Raw genomic sequence first — 17,280 nt, 5'->3', positions numbered from 1 at the left:
TGAAAGGTGAAGTATTTGCCTCCCTAAAATGAATAATTTCTTATTTTCGTTGGTATCTTTGTCATATACAGTTAAGTAATCATGATTGCTATGTTAAATGTACAGTATATTGATGTTGTCCGATGTCAAGTCTCTATTTGACCATGTGACGAGGCGAGCTGATATACGCTAGCGATATACAGTACGGTTGCTTTTATAACTAGTAACTAGTGTGTACTGGGGCCCATCATAATTGTGTGCACTGGGGCCCATTATAATTGTGTGCACGGGGGCCTGTCGTAACTACCTTACGCCACTATTCAAGAGTCCAGCTATCTGCAGTTGGAATGCTCAGTTACTACTCAGATTTTTCAGTAATGAGAGGGTCTGCTAGTGTAAAGTTGCTATAAACAAGGCACAGTTGTATGACGGTATAATGTCAGTGCTATATGGTCCTGTGAGATTGCAAAATGCATGTATTTGTTATTTTCTTTCATTCAAGTTTACTCATGCCTAACAGTGCCCAGCCCACATGGTCTTATAAGACACTACTTACATTACCTTCAGTGGCAAGAGACAACACAAGCCAATACATGGTTCTGTACACAGATGTCAACTACATTGTTTCAAATAAAATTGAAGAATTTAAACATACAACACTCTCAGATGTTTATGGAAAGCATTTAACATTGAGCATTGGGTGCATGTACTGTTAGGTTTGGTCAAGGGGTGGCACTGCAGAGTTGCTCATCCATACCCGGCTCAGTGCGTGACGCACTTTCTTCTGTCAGCAACATTCTTCAGGCTTTTACAGACTGTGGTTAATCTTGTGATGACAGTAGTTGATGGTAGCAGAGTGGACTAGTCTCCTTTATTCCTCAATAGTCTTTTATTCTGAAGCATCATAAAGAAAGATTTTAAAACCCAATCTCTTTTATTTATTACCTTATAAAACGTATTCCCATTCAGGGAAGTGGTGCTGTTATTCATAGACCATGCTAGACTTAATGACATGTCTGGTGCTCTTACTCTGTTTGACATCCAAATAAAGAGCATGTGACCTTCACTTTGAGTTTGATACACTCCCCTCAGGCCGGAGATTTGGAGTTTTAAGATTAATAGGGGTAAAAACTCCTTCATTCTCTTTGCAATAACTAAATAATACATTTGCACATATCATTTAGATTTATTTTTTTAGATTATATATTGTATGTACAGGAAAACATGTTTCTACTTTGTTCGTTGTTTTCTTTTTGTTTATTTGTACCTGTGTTTTGTGACATAATGATCACGGGATGGACCGACATGTATGTTGGTTAGACTGACTGTAAGGATATGGCAATTCCGTGATCTTTTTGGCATATTTCCGTATGATATTATCCTCGCTAAAGATGAACAGAGAGCGAGAGTGACTGGACTGAACAGAACTCACTCATTATCTTGTGCAGGTGGGAGACGTACACTGTATTGATGCAAGACTCTTTGGCAACATTGGGCGCTTCATCAACCATCTGTGTGAGCCCAACCTGCTGGCTGTGAGGGTGTTCACCATGCACCAGGATCTACGCTTCCCTAGGATAGCCTTCTTCTCCAGCAGGCCCATCAAAGCTGGAGACCAGATAGGGTGAGTGGTACAAACAACAACCTCAGCTCTGTCTGCTGCCTTCTACAGCTGAACATAGTGAGATTTTGGGAAAAATGTAATTGCGATATTTCTGCCAGATATTGTGATTATGATTACATTTGTGATAAATACTTTTTTAAAATTTTTTTTATTTAGCTAAAGTTCAATATTCACTGTGTAACAGATAAAACATGTCATGGAGCATTATAACATGAGACACCATATAGTCCTATGCAAGGATGAGAATATAGTTATAAATTGCCAGCAATAAGTGTTTTTCTTTTAATAAGCATGGCACATTGAATCTGTGATATAACATTATACCAGCATTTATCTTATGAAATAACAGTAAACATAATAATAAAAAGTGGAATATACAATGTTAGACCAAACGTTCAACTAAATATTGTATATTTGATTAATCGCGGCCTTCACGGTTGGCTAATCGTATTCTTTCAAATTACATTTTCAATTTGAAAGCGAATAATGGTTTAGCCTATTGCCTTCTTTTTTCCCTTTGTCTCTCAGCAGACAACCTAAAATGAACAGTTCAAGTAAAGATAATATGATGGACTGCTGTCTTTGCCTCATCAGGTTTGACTATGGCGATCACTACTGGAGGGTGAAGAGCAAGTACTTCAGCTGCCAGTGTGGGTCGCTCAAGTGTCGCCACTCAGCTGGTAGCCGATGAACCCCTGATCCCTCTTTCTGCCTGGACACATTCTGTCGCTTTGACCTGTTTGATGTCACAAACACTGTCTTGTGAGCCAGTTAACATGTCAGAGTGATTCTTTGATTTAGTAAACACCGATGGGTTTTCTGGTTTTCACTTGATTTCCCAGTTTTCAAATTCCAACAACTAAAAGATAAACATTGTGAGAATCTGTCACCTCAGAGCACACGATCCAACTTATTTATACACCTTACTAAGGTTACTTTTCTATGTGAAGAATACTGCAGCTTGCAACCAGCCAGAAATACTGTATGTGGGAGAGGGTTTAACTAGCCATTAAATAGGTAAAATAATTAAACGGATGATTTTAACATTCTTGGAACTCCTCCTTTTAATACTGCAAAGTGGTATATTTGTGGAATAATGAAGTGAAGAAATGTTTTGGTAGTTTCATCTCTTCTATCAATGTGCTTTTTACTATGACTAATTAGCAATTAAACACATTTTTAAAACACCTTGCCATCTTGTTTTTGATTAATGAATGTTAGTGTCAAGTGAAAGTAGAGAGACAGCTTCTGTCACTCCCATCCAGCCACAAGAGCATTAGGCTACACTACACAATTTACACTGCTTTATTTTGGTGTTTTTAGCTCCAATAGAAGAACTGATCTCCGTTTAAACAAACACGGCCAAACATCATATCTCATCAACATTCTCGTATACTGGGCATAAAAAGGAGGCAGCATGTATACGTCATGACCAAGAAGACCCAATCAGGCGGCAAACCATTGGCGTCAGTGTCGGTGTTGCCGAAGGTCTCCGTTTGCGGCCGTTGAGACTGCAACACAACCCCGCAGATTTCAAATCAAAACAGGTCAGAAGTGTTTCCGAAGGTCTCCGGTCTAGAGGCTCTGAAACGCTAGAGCAGGGGGAATGAGCGGTATAAAGCCAGCCAAAGATGTTTCTTTTTTTTTTTTTATTGTTTTTTTATTGAACATTGATAGTACAGGATATGCACACAGAAATAAGATTCACAAAAGGACCAATGTCCACGTTATCGTTTTGTATGAGTTATTACCCCCCCCCCCCCCCCTACTCCCCAGAACAAGTAGGACACCCATCCAAAAAGTATAAAGGATAATAATAAGAACAATGACAATAGCAACAATAATAGTAATAATAATAGTGACTGAGTAATAAAAAGGAACACAGATAAACAAAAAAAAATAAAATAAACGTAAGCTCACCATTGTAGAAATTATGTACTGCACACTATAGTTCTCATGGACGAATAACACAACTGTAAGTGCTAGACGGTTGCTAAGTGGGCACAGTTTTAAGCTTACCCAAATACTTCAGCACTGAACCCCAGACAGAAAAGAATTTGTCCCTGGACCCCCTGAGAGTGTATTTTATTTTCTCTAACTGTATGAGCTGCATTAGGTCATTAAACCACAGAGATACATTAGGTGGATGTTTAGCTTTCCAATGCAATAAATTCTCCTGCGTGCAAGCAATGTTGTAAAAGCAATGATGGTTTTATCTTTTTTCCTTATTGTCGAGTATCTACTGTCAGTAGTGCCAAATATGGCCATTACTGCATTAGGTTGTAGGTCAATACCAAGGGCTTCTGACAGTGTTTTAAAGATTACAGACCAGTACGATGCTAGGGCCGAGCACGACCAAAACATATGGGTCAGGTCGGCAGGAGTGGTTCGACATCTGTCGCAGGTTGCATCTATGTCAGGGTATATTTTAGCAAGTCTGTCTTTGGAATAGTGGATGCGATGTACAATCTTAAATTGTATTATACTTAATTTGGCACATGAAGTGCTGTCATTCACTCTTAGCAGAGCACTGTCCCAAATGCCTTCTTCCAAGCCCCCTCCCAGCTCATTCTCCCAGTCCACCTTGATCTTTGCAATAGTCGTATTTTTAAAGGAAGATATACAGTTGTAGATTCTTGAATAGTCCTTTAAAGTTGAAAGTAGTTTCTACACAGGCGTCTAAACCTGAAAATGATGGTACAATGGAAAGTTGGATCATGATGCTGAAGGAGTGAGGGGCTTGGAATATCGGAAAGGCTAGATCGTGGAGGTCAAATTTATGTGATAGGTCATCAAAGCTAGGGAAGATACCGTTTATATACATATCTTTAAATCTGTAAATACCTTGGCTTTGCCAGAAAGTAATTCAGAGTCTAATCTAGCTGGGAGAAAAAGATGTTATTATGTATGGGACTTAGATGAAGAAGATTATGAACCCGAAGCTACGTCTAAGTTGGAACCATATTTTAAGGTATTTACACTACTGGATTGTCTGTGAATTGAGAATAAGATGGGAAAGTGGAGTGACCAAGCTCCGAGAGAAGTTGAAGTGCAAGTGCAGCTTCAAAATGGCACCAGTCTGTATCCGGAGTGTGGAGCCAGTGCATGATTTTTTGAACATTTGAGGCCCAATAATAATAACAAAGATTTGGAAGAGCTAAGCCACCCTGCATTTTAGGCCTCTGTAACAGTTCCAGTCGTATTCTAGGTTTCTTCCCGCCCCACAAAAATGAAATGAAGATCTTATCAATAGATTTAAAGTAAGATTTAGGGAGGTAAAGTGGAATACACTGAAACAGGTAGAGAAACTTGGGAAGCACATTCATTTTTATACAATTCACTTTTCCTGCTAAAGATAAGTGAAGTGTCTTCCATTTGTCCAGGTCTGATTTGACTCTCTCAAATAACGGATAAAAGTTTTCTTGGTAAAGCTTCTGCATGTCCCTTGTAATGTTGATGCCCAAATATCTAAAGCCGTTCCTAGACATTCTGAAAGGTAGAATGTTGTCTTGTATTTGAAGAGCCAGGTCATTAACAGGGTAACATTCACTTTTACTAAAATTCAGTTTGTACCCAGAGAAAGCACCAAATCTCCTCAAGGCACGAATCACATGGGGGGCACTTGAAACAGGGTCTGATACATACAATAATAAATCATCTGCGTACAGAGAGACTCTATGCTCCCCCCCCCCCCCCCCCCCTTTGGATTCCACTTAGCAAGGGTAATGATTTGAGTGAAATGGACAAGGGCTCTATGGCCAGGGCAAATAGCAGTGGGCTGATAGGGCAGCCCTGACGGGTGCCTCTTGACAGTCGAAAATACCGAGAGCGCCTACCATTTGTAATTACTGAGGCCTTGGGTGAGGTATATAAGATTTTAATCCATGAGACGAAGTTAGGACCGTAACCAAATTTCTTCAGGCATGTAAGTAAATATCCCCATTCTACCCTGTCAAAGGCTTTCTCTGCATCAAGTGCGATGACCACCTCGGGGACCGCATTGAGTGCAGGGGAGTGAATAGTATTCAATAGCCGGCGGACATTTGTAAATGAATGGCGCCCCAAGATAAAACCAGTCTGATCAGCAGAGATTACGTCATGCATTGTGGCTTCTAAGCGTAAGGCAAGGGCCTAAGATGTTTCTTTTTAAACCCAAATGTGGCAGTGTAAATGTAGCCTTTTGAGTTCCAGCACTAATGTTGGGTGATCACGTCTGGCTGACTGTTGTTGTTCCAGTTCCATCCCAAATGCATTGGAGAGGGTTAAGGTCAGTGCTGTGTGCAGGCCAGTCAACTTCTTCCATGCCAAACTGGGAAAAATATTTCTCCTTGGAGTTGGCTTTGTGGGGACATTGTCATGTTATAAGGGAAAAACAAACTGTTGACACAGTGAAAGAACTACTCTAAAATATTGTATGCTGGAGAATTAACAAATCCCTTTTATTGGAACTAATCGACCCCAAACCGGAAAAACAGACTTAAACCAACAGTACACTGTATGTTCACATACATTTGTCCATTTAATATAATTAAATGTAACTTTTTCAGCCTAGAAAAAATATTCCTTTCCCCTGGACCACGCCACGAAAAACAGCCCCAGATCAAGAGCACATTTAAGTACATGGACAGAGATGTCCACATAATTTTGGCCACTTTGTCTGAATATTTAAATGAAGAGACTGCCCCCACTGTAGGTGGTAAAATAAGAGTTGAATGTGAAATGATCAGTCATTCTTCTAGGTTCTCCATCTGAGATCATTTTGAAATTGGTGACATTAAATGATTCCTCATTTTACTGAGAACTGCTAGAATGCCCTGAAGGCAACAGCTGACTACTGTGCCAGACCTGCTGCCAAAATATTAGGTTGGCTTACAGGTCACTATGTTTGTGCTCCTCCTCTGGACATTATAGTGATCACCAACTAAACAGATTCTTTCTTGTATTTAGTTGCATCGATAAGCTCATTAAATGCCAAAGAATTATATAAATCACACTTGTAAATGGCTTTAATAATTTGACATTTTATTAGATAGTTTGTTTGGTGTGAAGTTATTTCAAAAACTCCTTACAATTTGCAATAAAAATTTCTTAAATATGTACTTATATATATGTATACTTATATAAAGCTATAGTTCCGAGAGGGGAAATATCTTCAAATGAATTCACAGATTCACCTTAACTCAACCAGACACTAATTTTATCTTTTGTTTCCCAAACAATACAAAGCTCTTAACAAGTGGAACGTTCCACTTGTTAAGAGCTATAATACTATATTTTTAACAAATTTCATGGGATTAAAATTACATTTTTATAACATTTTTTTTTAAATAAAATACTTCAATTAATTAAAATGACATAACATAAGTAGGCCTAAGCTTTAAATTATTTAGCTGATGGTAATCCATAAGCCTTTCCAGACTTCTTCACTTTTACTCTTTCATTTCCGTTGTCATTTAGCTACAGAGCCTACCTAACCTGTGAATTAATAAATATAGCCTAACTCAAACGTCTCAAAGTCTCTATGTTATAATTGTATAGTCAGTTAAGCAATAATTTGGTTAATTTTGATTAATGCATTTTTAAAATTGGATATTTGAGTTATGGGTCCGAGACTTGCAACTCATTTTGCTCAGAGCTAAGCTTTTACCGGATGGACCAGACACGATCTTTGACTGGACCCACTTAGCTCATAATCTTTTTATTATCACTCTTATTTTGACAGTTATCACGGAAGTCTTGTATTTCTTCTCTCCTCCCTGTTTCTATGGAAACAGGGCTGGTCAAGGTGGAGCCACTGGCTGGCGTGTTCTCCGTGGATGGGGAGCGGTGGAGAAAGTACGTTAACGGCGAGTTTACGGAAACCTTCTCCTCCGCCGACACAAGGAAGCTGACGGCGGCTCGTTTTTCTCACCTGGCCGTGGGACCGCGAGACAGTTCAAAGAAGAACCTGTTAGCGTTGAACTCGAAATGGAAACAAGTGTTTAGGGAACAGCAATTGTGTTGTGTGTGTGTGTAGGCTTTCTGGAGAAACATATATTCGGACGGTTCGCGGTATTTTATCCGTTGTAATTAAAGCAGTTTTCTGTAGCACGGACTAAATTCCAGCTCCTTCTAAGGACCAGGGCAGCCAACTGAAGACACCATGAAAAATGATGCATCATGGAATCTGACAATCTAAACTTTGAGCAACAATTTCATATCGGGGAGACTGACAGCATGGGAAGCAGCAGAGACGAGGCGGTGACACACTAACGTTGATGAAAAAGCCTCCCTCTCTTTGATTTGTTGCGAATGTTTGACTCTTATGTTCGTGAACGTTACACGCACCTAAAGGACCTGGGCGACGGGGCAGTGTGTGTTGGGATGCTTCTTCTCCATTTATTGTCAGGTGTCAGTTTTGGTTTCTCCAGAAAGATCTGTGCTATCCCAGAATGGCTCGATTTGATGACGAACTGTCTAGCCGCTATGGAGGCATGTGCCCCGCGGGCCCGGCCAGGGGGGCCAGCCGGCTGCCGGGGCCTCCGGGGGTCCAGAGGATGTACAAGCAGACGATGGCCCAGAGAGCCAGGACCATGGCTATTTACAACCCCATTCCAGTCAAACACAGCTGCCTCTCCGTTAACCGCTCTCTGTTCATCTTCAGTGAGGATAATATCATACGGAAATATGCCAAAAAGATCACGGAATGGCCATATCCTTACGGTCTAGTCCAACCATCATACACGTCGGTCCATCCCGTGATCATTATGTCTATTTAAGGTCCTTTGTTTACCGGCAGAAGATGTAGGCTGTTTAGGTAATGATACACTATCTAACTATATTTCTCCTCAGAGAAAAGACAACTCCGATAGAAAATTGATTAGCAATTACCAAAAGCTAGACCTCTTTGGGAAGAATCAGTGGATTTGCTTGGTGTTTTTTTAACTTATGTTTGACTTAATTTTATAAATTTGTTTTATGCCACGTGTTCTACTACATGGGTTTCTTGTTGAGGTATTTTTATTTTCTTACTCTCATTTGAAAAAGAATGTGTGCTCTTAATCCAGGAAGATTTCTGTTGTGGGCAGACTGAATGAAACCTCGGGTCAGGCATCAACAGGCATCAACTCGTTCTGTCCTCATGATGAATTGATTACTTGGGTTAAGATATAACACACATGGAGGTTTAAAGCTGTTTTATGGACTTCTTGACGACACTGTTGTGCAGGTTTACTTGGTAGACCCTTGTCTCTGACGTTTCATTGTGAAGGCTGTAGTCTGCAGATGGTGCTCTCCAGGGTGCTGAACTCCCAGCAAACGGCACGCTGGCCTCAGCACCAAGGCGGTGGCAAACTGCATGGGTGTGACACCAGACACACAGGCTGTCGCAATAAAATGCAGCAGGATGCAGCTTTCAAATCCTACTTTCTGGGGAAAAGCTGTCATATGTTAATGAGTGTTATAGGTGTTGGAAGACACTGGTTGGTTACCCCCGGTGCTGAGCAGAGATTGATGCAGTGCATAACTGAGCCCTTTATCCTGATGCAGAGCAATCATTGCAACACTGCAGGAGGATCTATTGTGGCCCCGAGCATCTGGAGGCCCAGTGGCCAGCTGTCTCTCCTGCGGATGTCCTCCTCCTGGCAGAGCTGGAACTGTCCTGAGGGGATGTTGGAATAGCCAATAATCTGCACAACTTGGTGTATAATATCTTGAAAAAATAAGAATAATAAACTCTCCTGTTATACAATACTGCAGGAATGTTACATACTGATGAGGGTCCCAACATCTTTTAATTGACAGGAAAAGAGAAGATGTGGGAACTTGCTTTTAGGGAGGACTGTATGTCTAAAGTATACATACAACTAGCTCACCAACTAGTTTGTGGATATTGGCGTTAAAAGGAAAAGCCACCAAATGGACGCATTAAGTTCATTTTAACTGCTCGTGAGGACTAGTCAGCCGCTGACAACTGTTATGTAATGTCTTCTGTTGCTCTGGAGGGAGCTTTCCACAGTCTGAGAAAATGACCCTGGTGATGTAATCAGGGTAATCTCAGCCTGGGCTTGTGACTTTAAAAATTTAACAGGAAGTCTGCATCTTAAATTAGGTCTGTGGGGTTTGAAAGTCAGCTTTAATGAGGCAGGGTGGGGGCTGATGGGAGTGGATGCTCTAATGAAAGATCCCATGCAGTATGTTTTATTTTATTGCAGCATTGCATTCTGGGCTTTTATAGTTTGTTGCCTCTTTCATGGATTTCTCCTTGTATGACAGAAAGAAGCTCTTGTCTTTTAATTATAAAAAACTGACACCAAAGCTGATATTTATTATTAATGCATGAGCTAGCCAAAATATCTGCTATGAAATTTAACTGCTGCTTCAAAAAATGTGTGTCATGTGTTCATGTTAGACCTTGTGTCTTATTGTTAGACCTTATGTCTTATTGTTAGACCATATATCTTATTGTTAGACCTTATGTCTTATTATTAGACCTTATGTCTTAGTATTTGTTGGAAAAACGCACCACCAAACACAACGCAACAACTTAGGTGAAAAAGTATGTGTCCAGTAGTGTTTTTGGAGTTTAGGGAGGATTTTCTTTCCATTTTTCATTGGAATTTGATTGTATTGGAATTGGATGTGTTGGTTTAATGGTGTGATTTGTGTTTGCATGCGTAGAGACCATTGCATTTGATTTCCATGAGAGTTCCTTAACATTTTCACTCCATTTGAGTACATGATCCTGGCCACCATTATTGCAAACTGCATTGTGCTGGCCTTGGAGCAACACCTACCGGCGTCAGACAAAACACCAATGTCAGAGCGTTTGGTAAGTTGCTTTCCATTTCCTTCTGTACAGCTCTTCATGTCTCATAGAATAGTAAAGATCCCCACACTGTGATGTTTTGCTCTGTCTGAAAAAGTGTTAATGGATTTGGAAATTTAAAAGCCAAAGTGCCTTAAGTGAAAGTAAAAAAATGTAAAATATGAGCGGAAAACATGCAGCAATAGTTCTTCTTTTATGAACTGCTCAACATTTGGATTTATGTTAAACATTGTTTTAAAAACAAAGAAGAATGACGTTTCATTTTTTTTCGGCCCTTCCTCAGCAGTCAGAGCCCTGCAGTGCTGCCTTTGATCCCCCTGTGTGTCATTACCTCAGGTTACCCCTGCTACGCCCTTCCCCCACCCCAGATCTCGTGTTGAATCTTTCCACTAAAGAAACAACTGCCGTGAACCGCTCTGTCAAATCAAAGAGTTGGTGGTGGCAGGGGCAGTGCTGTTACGAATACGAATAAAATGTCACTCCTGGAACCAAAGCAGCCTCTGAGCTGCCCGCTTTCATCGATCCACTCCCTGAGAGGGGCTGAAACCCTATCTGATGGACATACCACAGAGTTTGTGATGATATGACGTGATCAAATGTGTCATCAGGATAGTGTCCCTGCATTATATAACCTCCTATACAGCTTTTCTACCTTTACCAAACTATTATCTATAACCTCAATAAGCATTCTGGAGACAAATTAGTGTGTCTTGACTCTTGTCAGGGAGCTGTGTGTGGTAGGGCTGCAACTAACAATAATTTTCATTATTGATTAATCTGCCTCTTATTTTCTCTATTAATTAATTCATTGTTTAGTTGACCTGATAGCTTTCTTAAGAAAAAAGGAATTGAAGTACTGCAATGTGGTTACTGGACAGGGCCGTAGCAGGGTTTTTAATACCTCCTCACACCAAAAACAATGTATCTAAAAAAACAAATCAACTAACTCATTTGAAATATACTGGATCTATTAATACTGGAATCCCCTTATATGCACCATGGGTAATTTGTCAATCAGAGGACATGACTTCAGTGTCCTCACTATTACTAGTTCCTAAGAGTTCTTGATGAAGCATCTGATACAGCGTTGTAGATGCTCATGGGACATTGAATCTTAAGCTGTTAAGGAACATCATATGGACCCTAAATGTTATTGGAGGTTGATGACATTGACTGGCCAATTTAGATTGTATTGAGACGCCAGATGGAAGTCTGTGATTTTATGAATCCTCCTAACTCTACTCTTCTTTTTTTAACAGGACGACACAGAGCCCTATTTTATCGGAATATTTTGTTTTGAGGCTGGCATCAAGATCATCGCCCTGGGCTTTGCCTTTCACAAAGGAACCTATCTACGTAATGGCTGGAATGTAATGGACTTTGTGGTGGTCCTAACAGGGTGAGTAGCACTGGCCTAATGGCTTATACAGCTGCTAACTGACAGAGCGTATGGGCAGCAGCGATTAATGGCAGGAGGGGAGAGCTCTGGTGTGTGTGTGCGTGCGTGCGTGCGTGCGTGCGTGCGTGCGTGCGTGCGTGCGTGCGTGCGTGCGTGCGTGCGTGTGTGTGTGTGTGTGTGTGTGTGTGTGTGTGTGTGTGTGTGTGTGTGTATGTGTCTAATGATCAGTAGAGCCAAGCCATTCCAGATGGCAGGGTGTTTTCTTCCTGTCTGAATAATCAGATTTTTGATAAGGTGAAATTCTCCACATTAGACATGCAGTAAACCAGAGGAAAATCATTGTATGTACAGTGCAGAAATTATTGCAGCATTGGATTTCAGCTGGATATTTATTTGCACTGACCCATCATCACACATTTAGAAATTATGAAACCATACACATTTCCCAGCAATAACAAGGTTTGCCTCCAGTTAAAATCTTTTTGAGTTGTTAGTAGTGATGGTCAGAGCTTGTTTCATCCCTGTGAAATGGACTGTTAACAGTATGTTGTGTCAGAGCTTGTGTCAAATGACGACTACCATGTGATTGATGATGTCCGAAGCTTCGAACGTCAACGTCACTGATGCTTCTAAAAGTGCTTCAGACAGTTTTGAAAGCTTTCAGCTACGCTACTGGGCTCAGTCGATACAAACTATATATAACTATATGTACTCTAGAAAGAGATGATCATAAGCATGCAAACAGTTCAGCCAGATACAAAGCAATAAAAGGTAACTAAAGTAATATTTAATAATTATTCTCCAATCACATTACTTTACAGCACTACCCAGATGTCATATAAATGTTAACCATGATGAAAAATGCATGAGCTCACTGTGGACACTCAACCTATACCACTGGTTTCCATCCTTTTTTTGTCAGACATAGCCTGACAATCCTGCCCAATAAATTTAAATACACAAAAAAAGTTCAAGTTTTCATGAAATTGTTAATTTGCATTCATACTTTCAACTATTTATAAATGACTTTTAGCTATTTGAGACATTAATTTAATACTTTTATCCACTGGGGGCATGTAACTAAATTCATTTACTCAAGGACTGTAAGAAGTACTGATTTGAGGTTCATGTACTTTACTTAGAGTATTACAAATTAATGCATTTTTTATCATTTCAGCAGTTGATTGTACTGTTGATTGTACTGTCTATATCGTACACCTACTACGCAATAATTCCATATAGTTACTGGTTTATGCTGTGTAAATGCAAAGCAGGCTTTAAGATGGTGTTAACCCAGTTGTAGGCTCTTTTTTCATTCTATCATCTCAGTGGAGTAAACAGAGAGCATCTCGTGGTATTGGATGAGAAAGCTAGTATGGGAATAGAGATGGAGAGCAGAGGAGGCTGCAGTGTTGTTGGGGAAGGGCGGGGGTAGTGACAGAGGATGCTGTTACGCTGCAGAAAGTCCCTTGGCGCTTGCTGGTTCCACTAGGGGACGGCCCAGCCTCTCTTACATAATTTACATTGAGAAACAGAGATTTATTTGGCCATCTATTGGAATAAACAGGGCCTCTGCTATTTCCCAAACCTCTCATCAACGTCTCCGCCCTTCCCAATGGAAGTCACTGAGCCTTTGTTCCTGTTGGCTGAAAAGAAGGGGAAGCAGTCAGTGGAAAATATGATAAATGCCATCCACCAGCATGAGTCTGGTTTTGCTGGAATGACGCCAAGATCTGTTTTGTGTTCCCGCATGTTCATCCATAAGGGGTTTATTCTAGGACCATACCAGTGATTTGTGTAGTTTCATCCCTTTTACTATAAATCATTAGTGCCATAGCATTTTAGATGTTTGAATATATGTTTTTTTCTGCCTTCCATGCAGCAAAAGGTTTTCATTTATTGAACTAGGATGAAAAGAAACACAGACTGTGATTTATTTTTATTGAATCCCACATACACCATCCTCTGTGTTTCCCAGGAGGGTTTTGTGGGACTGTGGTGGGTGGACCTCTGGCACTTGAGGGGTATCCAGGGCATGTGCCCCGGGATGAAAATGTTGTCCATATTTTATAGATGGATGAGTCTGATGCACTTTGAGAGCAAAATGAAGAAGCTCGATCTATGACTAACTATTATCTTGTAAACAATTCTGTGCTCTTGTAAACAAGTCACCCAGTGGTTGTATAGATATGAATGATAATGGCATGGCATAAAAGTTACACCCAAAAATCAAGGTAAACAATACAGAGTTTAAAGCAGTTCTAAATCCCCTAAATAATACTAGAACACACATTTGAGCCATCAAATAAACAATGCTAGAGTGGTTAACTGTTGTGCTTAAAACATTTGCATTACTTCAACTTGATTGACACTACAAATAGCCTAAAGTTACATGATGAGCCAACTTGCTCATCAGATGCTGAAAATAGTTACTGGTAATAACGTTAACACTAGACACGACAAGCAGCTGGTTATGTCAGTCGACATAAGCAGGGAGACTGACCGCTAACGTTTTAGCTAGCATTGGCGTTACCTAATTTAACCACTGTTAGATTACCATTAATTGTCAATGGTAACTTCTGCAGTAACGTTATCTGTTTGCTGTTGTGCGTTAATAAAGACAAAATTGTGTCTGGGCTAGACTAGATAACTGCAGCGGATACTGTAGCGTAATTTAAAATTACTCACTTACTCCAAGGATGTTCCAGTGTTTGTATGTGAGTGTGCATACAGCAGGGGGGAGGAGCCTAATAAAAGCACTTTGAATTGCCTTGTTACAGAAATGTGCTTGCTTGCCTTGCCTTATTGACTGGGAGTCAGGGCCCATTCCAGGATTTTTTAAGTGGGGTGGCACAGGGGGTGCCCAATAATAAGTCAGGGGGGTCCCAGGGGATTTTTATCAAAATACAGAATAGAAAATCTGTTTAGAAATAAAGAAAATATTGGATAGAACAACACAATTTAATTTAGCTAAATAAAATACATCCCAGTGATTCTTAATTTAATAAATTATTTTTATTTTTTAGCAAATTGTGTATTCAAATACAATACACATTTTCTATAGGCTCTTAATGCAAAAGTTTGGATATTCATCACGGAAACATTAATAGGTCATGTGACAAGGGCTGGGAAGATCTATCTTATGCAGAACTGTATAAACATAATGTGCAATACACTTACAATTAACTTGCCTCAAACTTCAAAAAAAGAAAACCTTGTGCTCTACAGTGAGTTCAATATGTTTCTACTTCTAAACTGGCCTAGCATTTCAACAAATGGGGGGGGGGTCTCTACCGGGCTATCAGTGGTATTATTGAATATTTAACTTGAGCATCCCTTGACTAAGAAACTAGACTAAAAATTTACTAAAAAACAAAAAGTAGTGTAGAGCTTAAGGTGCTGACACACCAAGGAGATCATCAGGTGTCAGCCCAAGTTGGGCCAACAGTCGCCATCATTTTCTTGCGGTGTGTGTTGCTACTTCCTGGCCTAGGTCGGTGGCTTTTCTTCGGCTTTGTAGCACAAGCAAATTAGGGCACGAGAAAAAAAAAACTGTAGTGAGGAAAGTGAGTATAAAACTAGAGGGCACACCCAAAAGGCTATTTTCATTTTTTTTTTAATCTTCATTTCATCTGATCTGTCTAATACACATAGCGCTGTTAAAACCGGACAAAAAATGTTTTCACATATTCAAACGAGAATTAGTATTAAAAGTAACAGCCCTAGTATGTGCAGGACACAATAAACCGTAACTACTACAATATACAGTACATGTGTCTGTATGGAGCTTTGGTTCTAAGCTACAAAGTGCAGAGGTGAGTGCTGTGTGTGTTCAATCAGGTATGTGCGTGTGTGAGCGTGTGTGAGCGTGTGGGAGCGGCCCAAGCAGACCTGATTGAATTGGAGCTGAGCAGGCTGACGTGTTATAACTGAGGGCCATTACAGCAGCAGTCTGGCCTTTCTATCAGTGGCACGCTACCCTGATGTTGTTGGGGTTGATACCGGATCACTCATATAAAGTGCATGCATGATGAATGATACACATGCAGTCGGGCGCATGCATGTACACACATGCCCACACACGCAGGATATCCATTTCCTGCAGGATATGCTTTATACAAACCAATAGCAATTATGCATTAGGCATTAGCAATGAATCACTACAATCAGCTCATTTGGACAGAGCTCAAAATATCAGCTCAGCAATTTCTTTGCAACATCAGCATATGACATTCACAGTTTTCTTTAGGGTTAAATGAAAAGATCATCAACCACAACAATTAGAATGAGAGAGAGGGTTGAACCGTTATACTGTATATGGCTATGATTACACTGTGCCCAGTGGCAGTTGCTAGTTGTTTAAGCAGCTACAGAGCTTTGTGACGCTGGCTACGTCTGTATCAGCGGTAGTGGGTGTGTTGTTTCGGCGGACATTACTTTTAAATTTAGGCCACAGAATGTGTCAAAACACTTAGTTAAGATTACAAAAAAGATTGTGGTTTGGATTAAAACACTCCAAAGGAACACACATTTCCTGGGTGAAAGGCTATAGTTTCTGTATGTAACGCTCACCCGTCCACCCTGAGCAGCCGTCAATGTAGTGAATACAGTAAAAATTAAATTAAAAAAATATGTAAAGCTTACGAAATAAAGTGCTTATCTTTTTGTATCTTTTTGAACAAATGTTTCATAAGATCAGGCTGTACCAACACCACCTAAATCCACTAATTAATATGTTGACACGTTGATTACTTAATTCGTACACAAACAGAAAGTTGTGGTTTTTGAGGGAGTAACATGCTCTAGCTATTACTTGGTGTACTTGGTGTGTATTACTGTATAATAAAATACTGGACGTAGCATAAGTCACGATACCCATTGGTTTGTGGATCACAGAGAATATTTGATTTTTTATTTAGTAACTCTACAACTTTAATCCCAAAAATGTTTTTCCTTGGAAATTTAGCGCTCTGTAATTATTATTATTTTTTCTACAATGGAACTAATGTGCCGTATCAATGCATAATAATGTGTTGATTTCATTTCATTTTGATTAGTGTACTCACTTATTTCAGTCTGCCTTCTGCTTCTACTTCAGTTAACGTTTCCAGGGGTTTCCCAGAATGCCTTTATAAATCCCAAGAAACTCTGCTGGGCATAGAGCTGTTATTTATACACATAAGAGGAGAGAGTGACAGTCATGGCATACTAACAGGAGAGTGAGAGTTTCCAGGGAGAACTAGTTTGAGTCATGCTCCTTATTATTCTGGTGTAGTGAGGCGACTTAGGCTGGACAAACTGGTGTTTCTGCCTTTTCTATGACAGACCTCTCCCTGTATGATTATGGGAAAATATTTGCTGCTGAAGTTTTACATAGAGGTGACATTCCTAGTCCCCAGAGCCAGAAGTCCAAGGCAAAGCACTCGATCTACCGGTCGGTTTTCGTTCCTACCCTCACCTATGGTCATGAAG

General features: G+C 40.1%; 2 protein-coding genes across 3 annotated transcripts in view; both read left to right on the top strand.

Annotated features, from left to right (window-relative positions):
- Nucleotides 1-2,774, top strand: part of ehmt1a (euchromatic histone-lysine N-methyltransferase 1a) — a 34,751-nt gene extending 31,977 nt beyond the window's left edge. For both annotated transcript variants that reach the window (XM_032516249.1, XM_032516250.1), the window contains 2 exons: nt 1,428-1,603; nt 2,198-2,774. In XM_032516249.1, the coding sequence (XP_032372140.1) occupies nt 1,428-1,603; nt 2,198-2,294 (273 nt within the window). In that variant the 3' untranslated portion in view covers nt 2,295-2,774. The remainder of the gene's footprint in view (nt 1-1,427; nt 1,604-2,197) is intronic.
- Nucleotides 2,775-7,437: 4,663 nt separating this feature from the next.
- The window catches only part of cacna1ba (calcium channel, voltage-dependent, N type, alpha 1B subunit, a), a 262,364-nt gene continuing 252,521 nt past the window's right edge, over nt 7,438-17,280 (top strand). Inside the window, exons 1-3 of the mRNA XM_032515609.1 lie at nt 7,438-8,294; nt 10,307-10,412; nt 11,669-11,808. Of these exons, the coding sequence (XP_032371500.1) occupies nt 8,035-8,294; nt 10,307-10,412; nt 11,669-11,808 (506 nt within the window). The 5' untranslated portion in view covers nt 7,438-8,034. The remainder of the gene's footprint in view (nt 8,295-10,306; nt 10,413-11,668; nt 11,809-17,280) is intronic.

Source organism: Etheostoma spectabile, chromosome 5 (assembly GCF_008692095.1).
Source record: "Etheostoma spectabile isolate EspeVRDwgs_2016 chromosome 5, UIUC_Espe_1.0, whole genome shotgun sequence".
Taxonomy (NCBI): Eukaryota; Metazoa; Chordata; class Actinopteri; order Perciformes; family Percidae; genus Etheostoma; species Etheostoma spectabile.
Note: the sequence above shows the minus strand (reverse complement) of the source record. Positions and strands in the feature narration are given on the sequence as shown.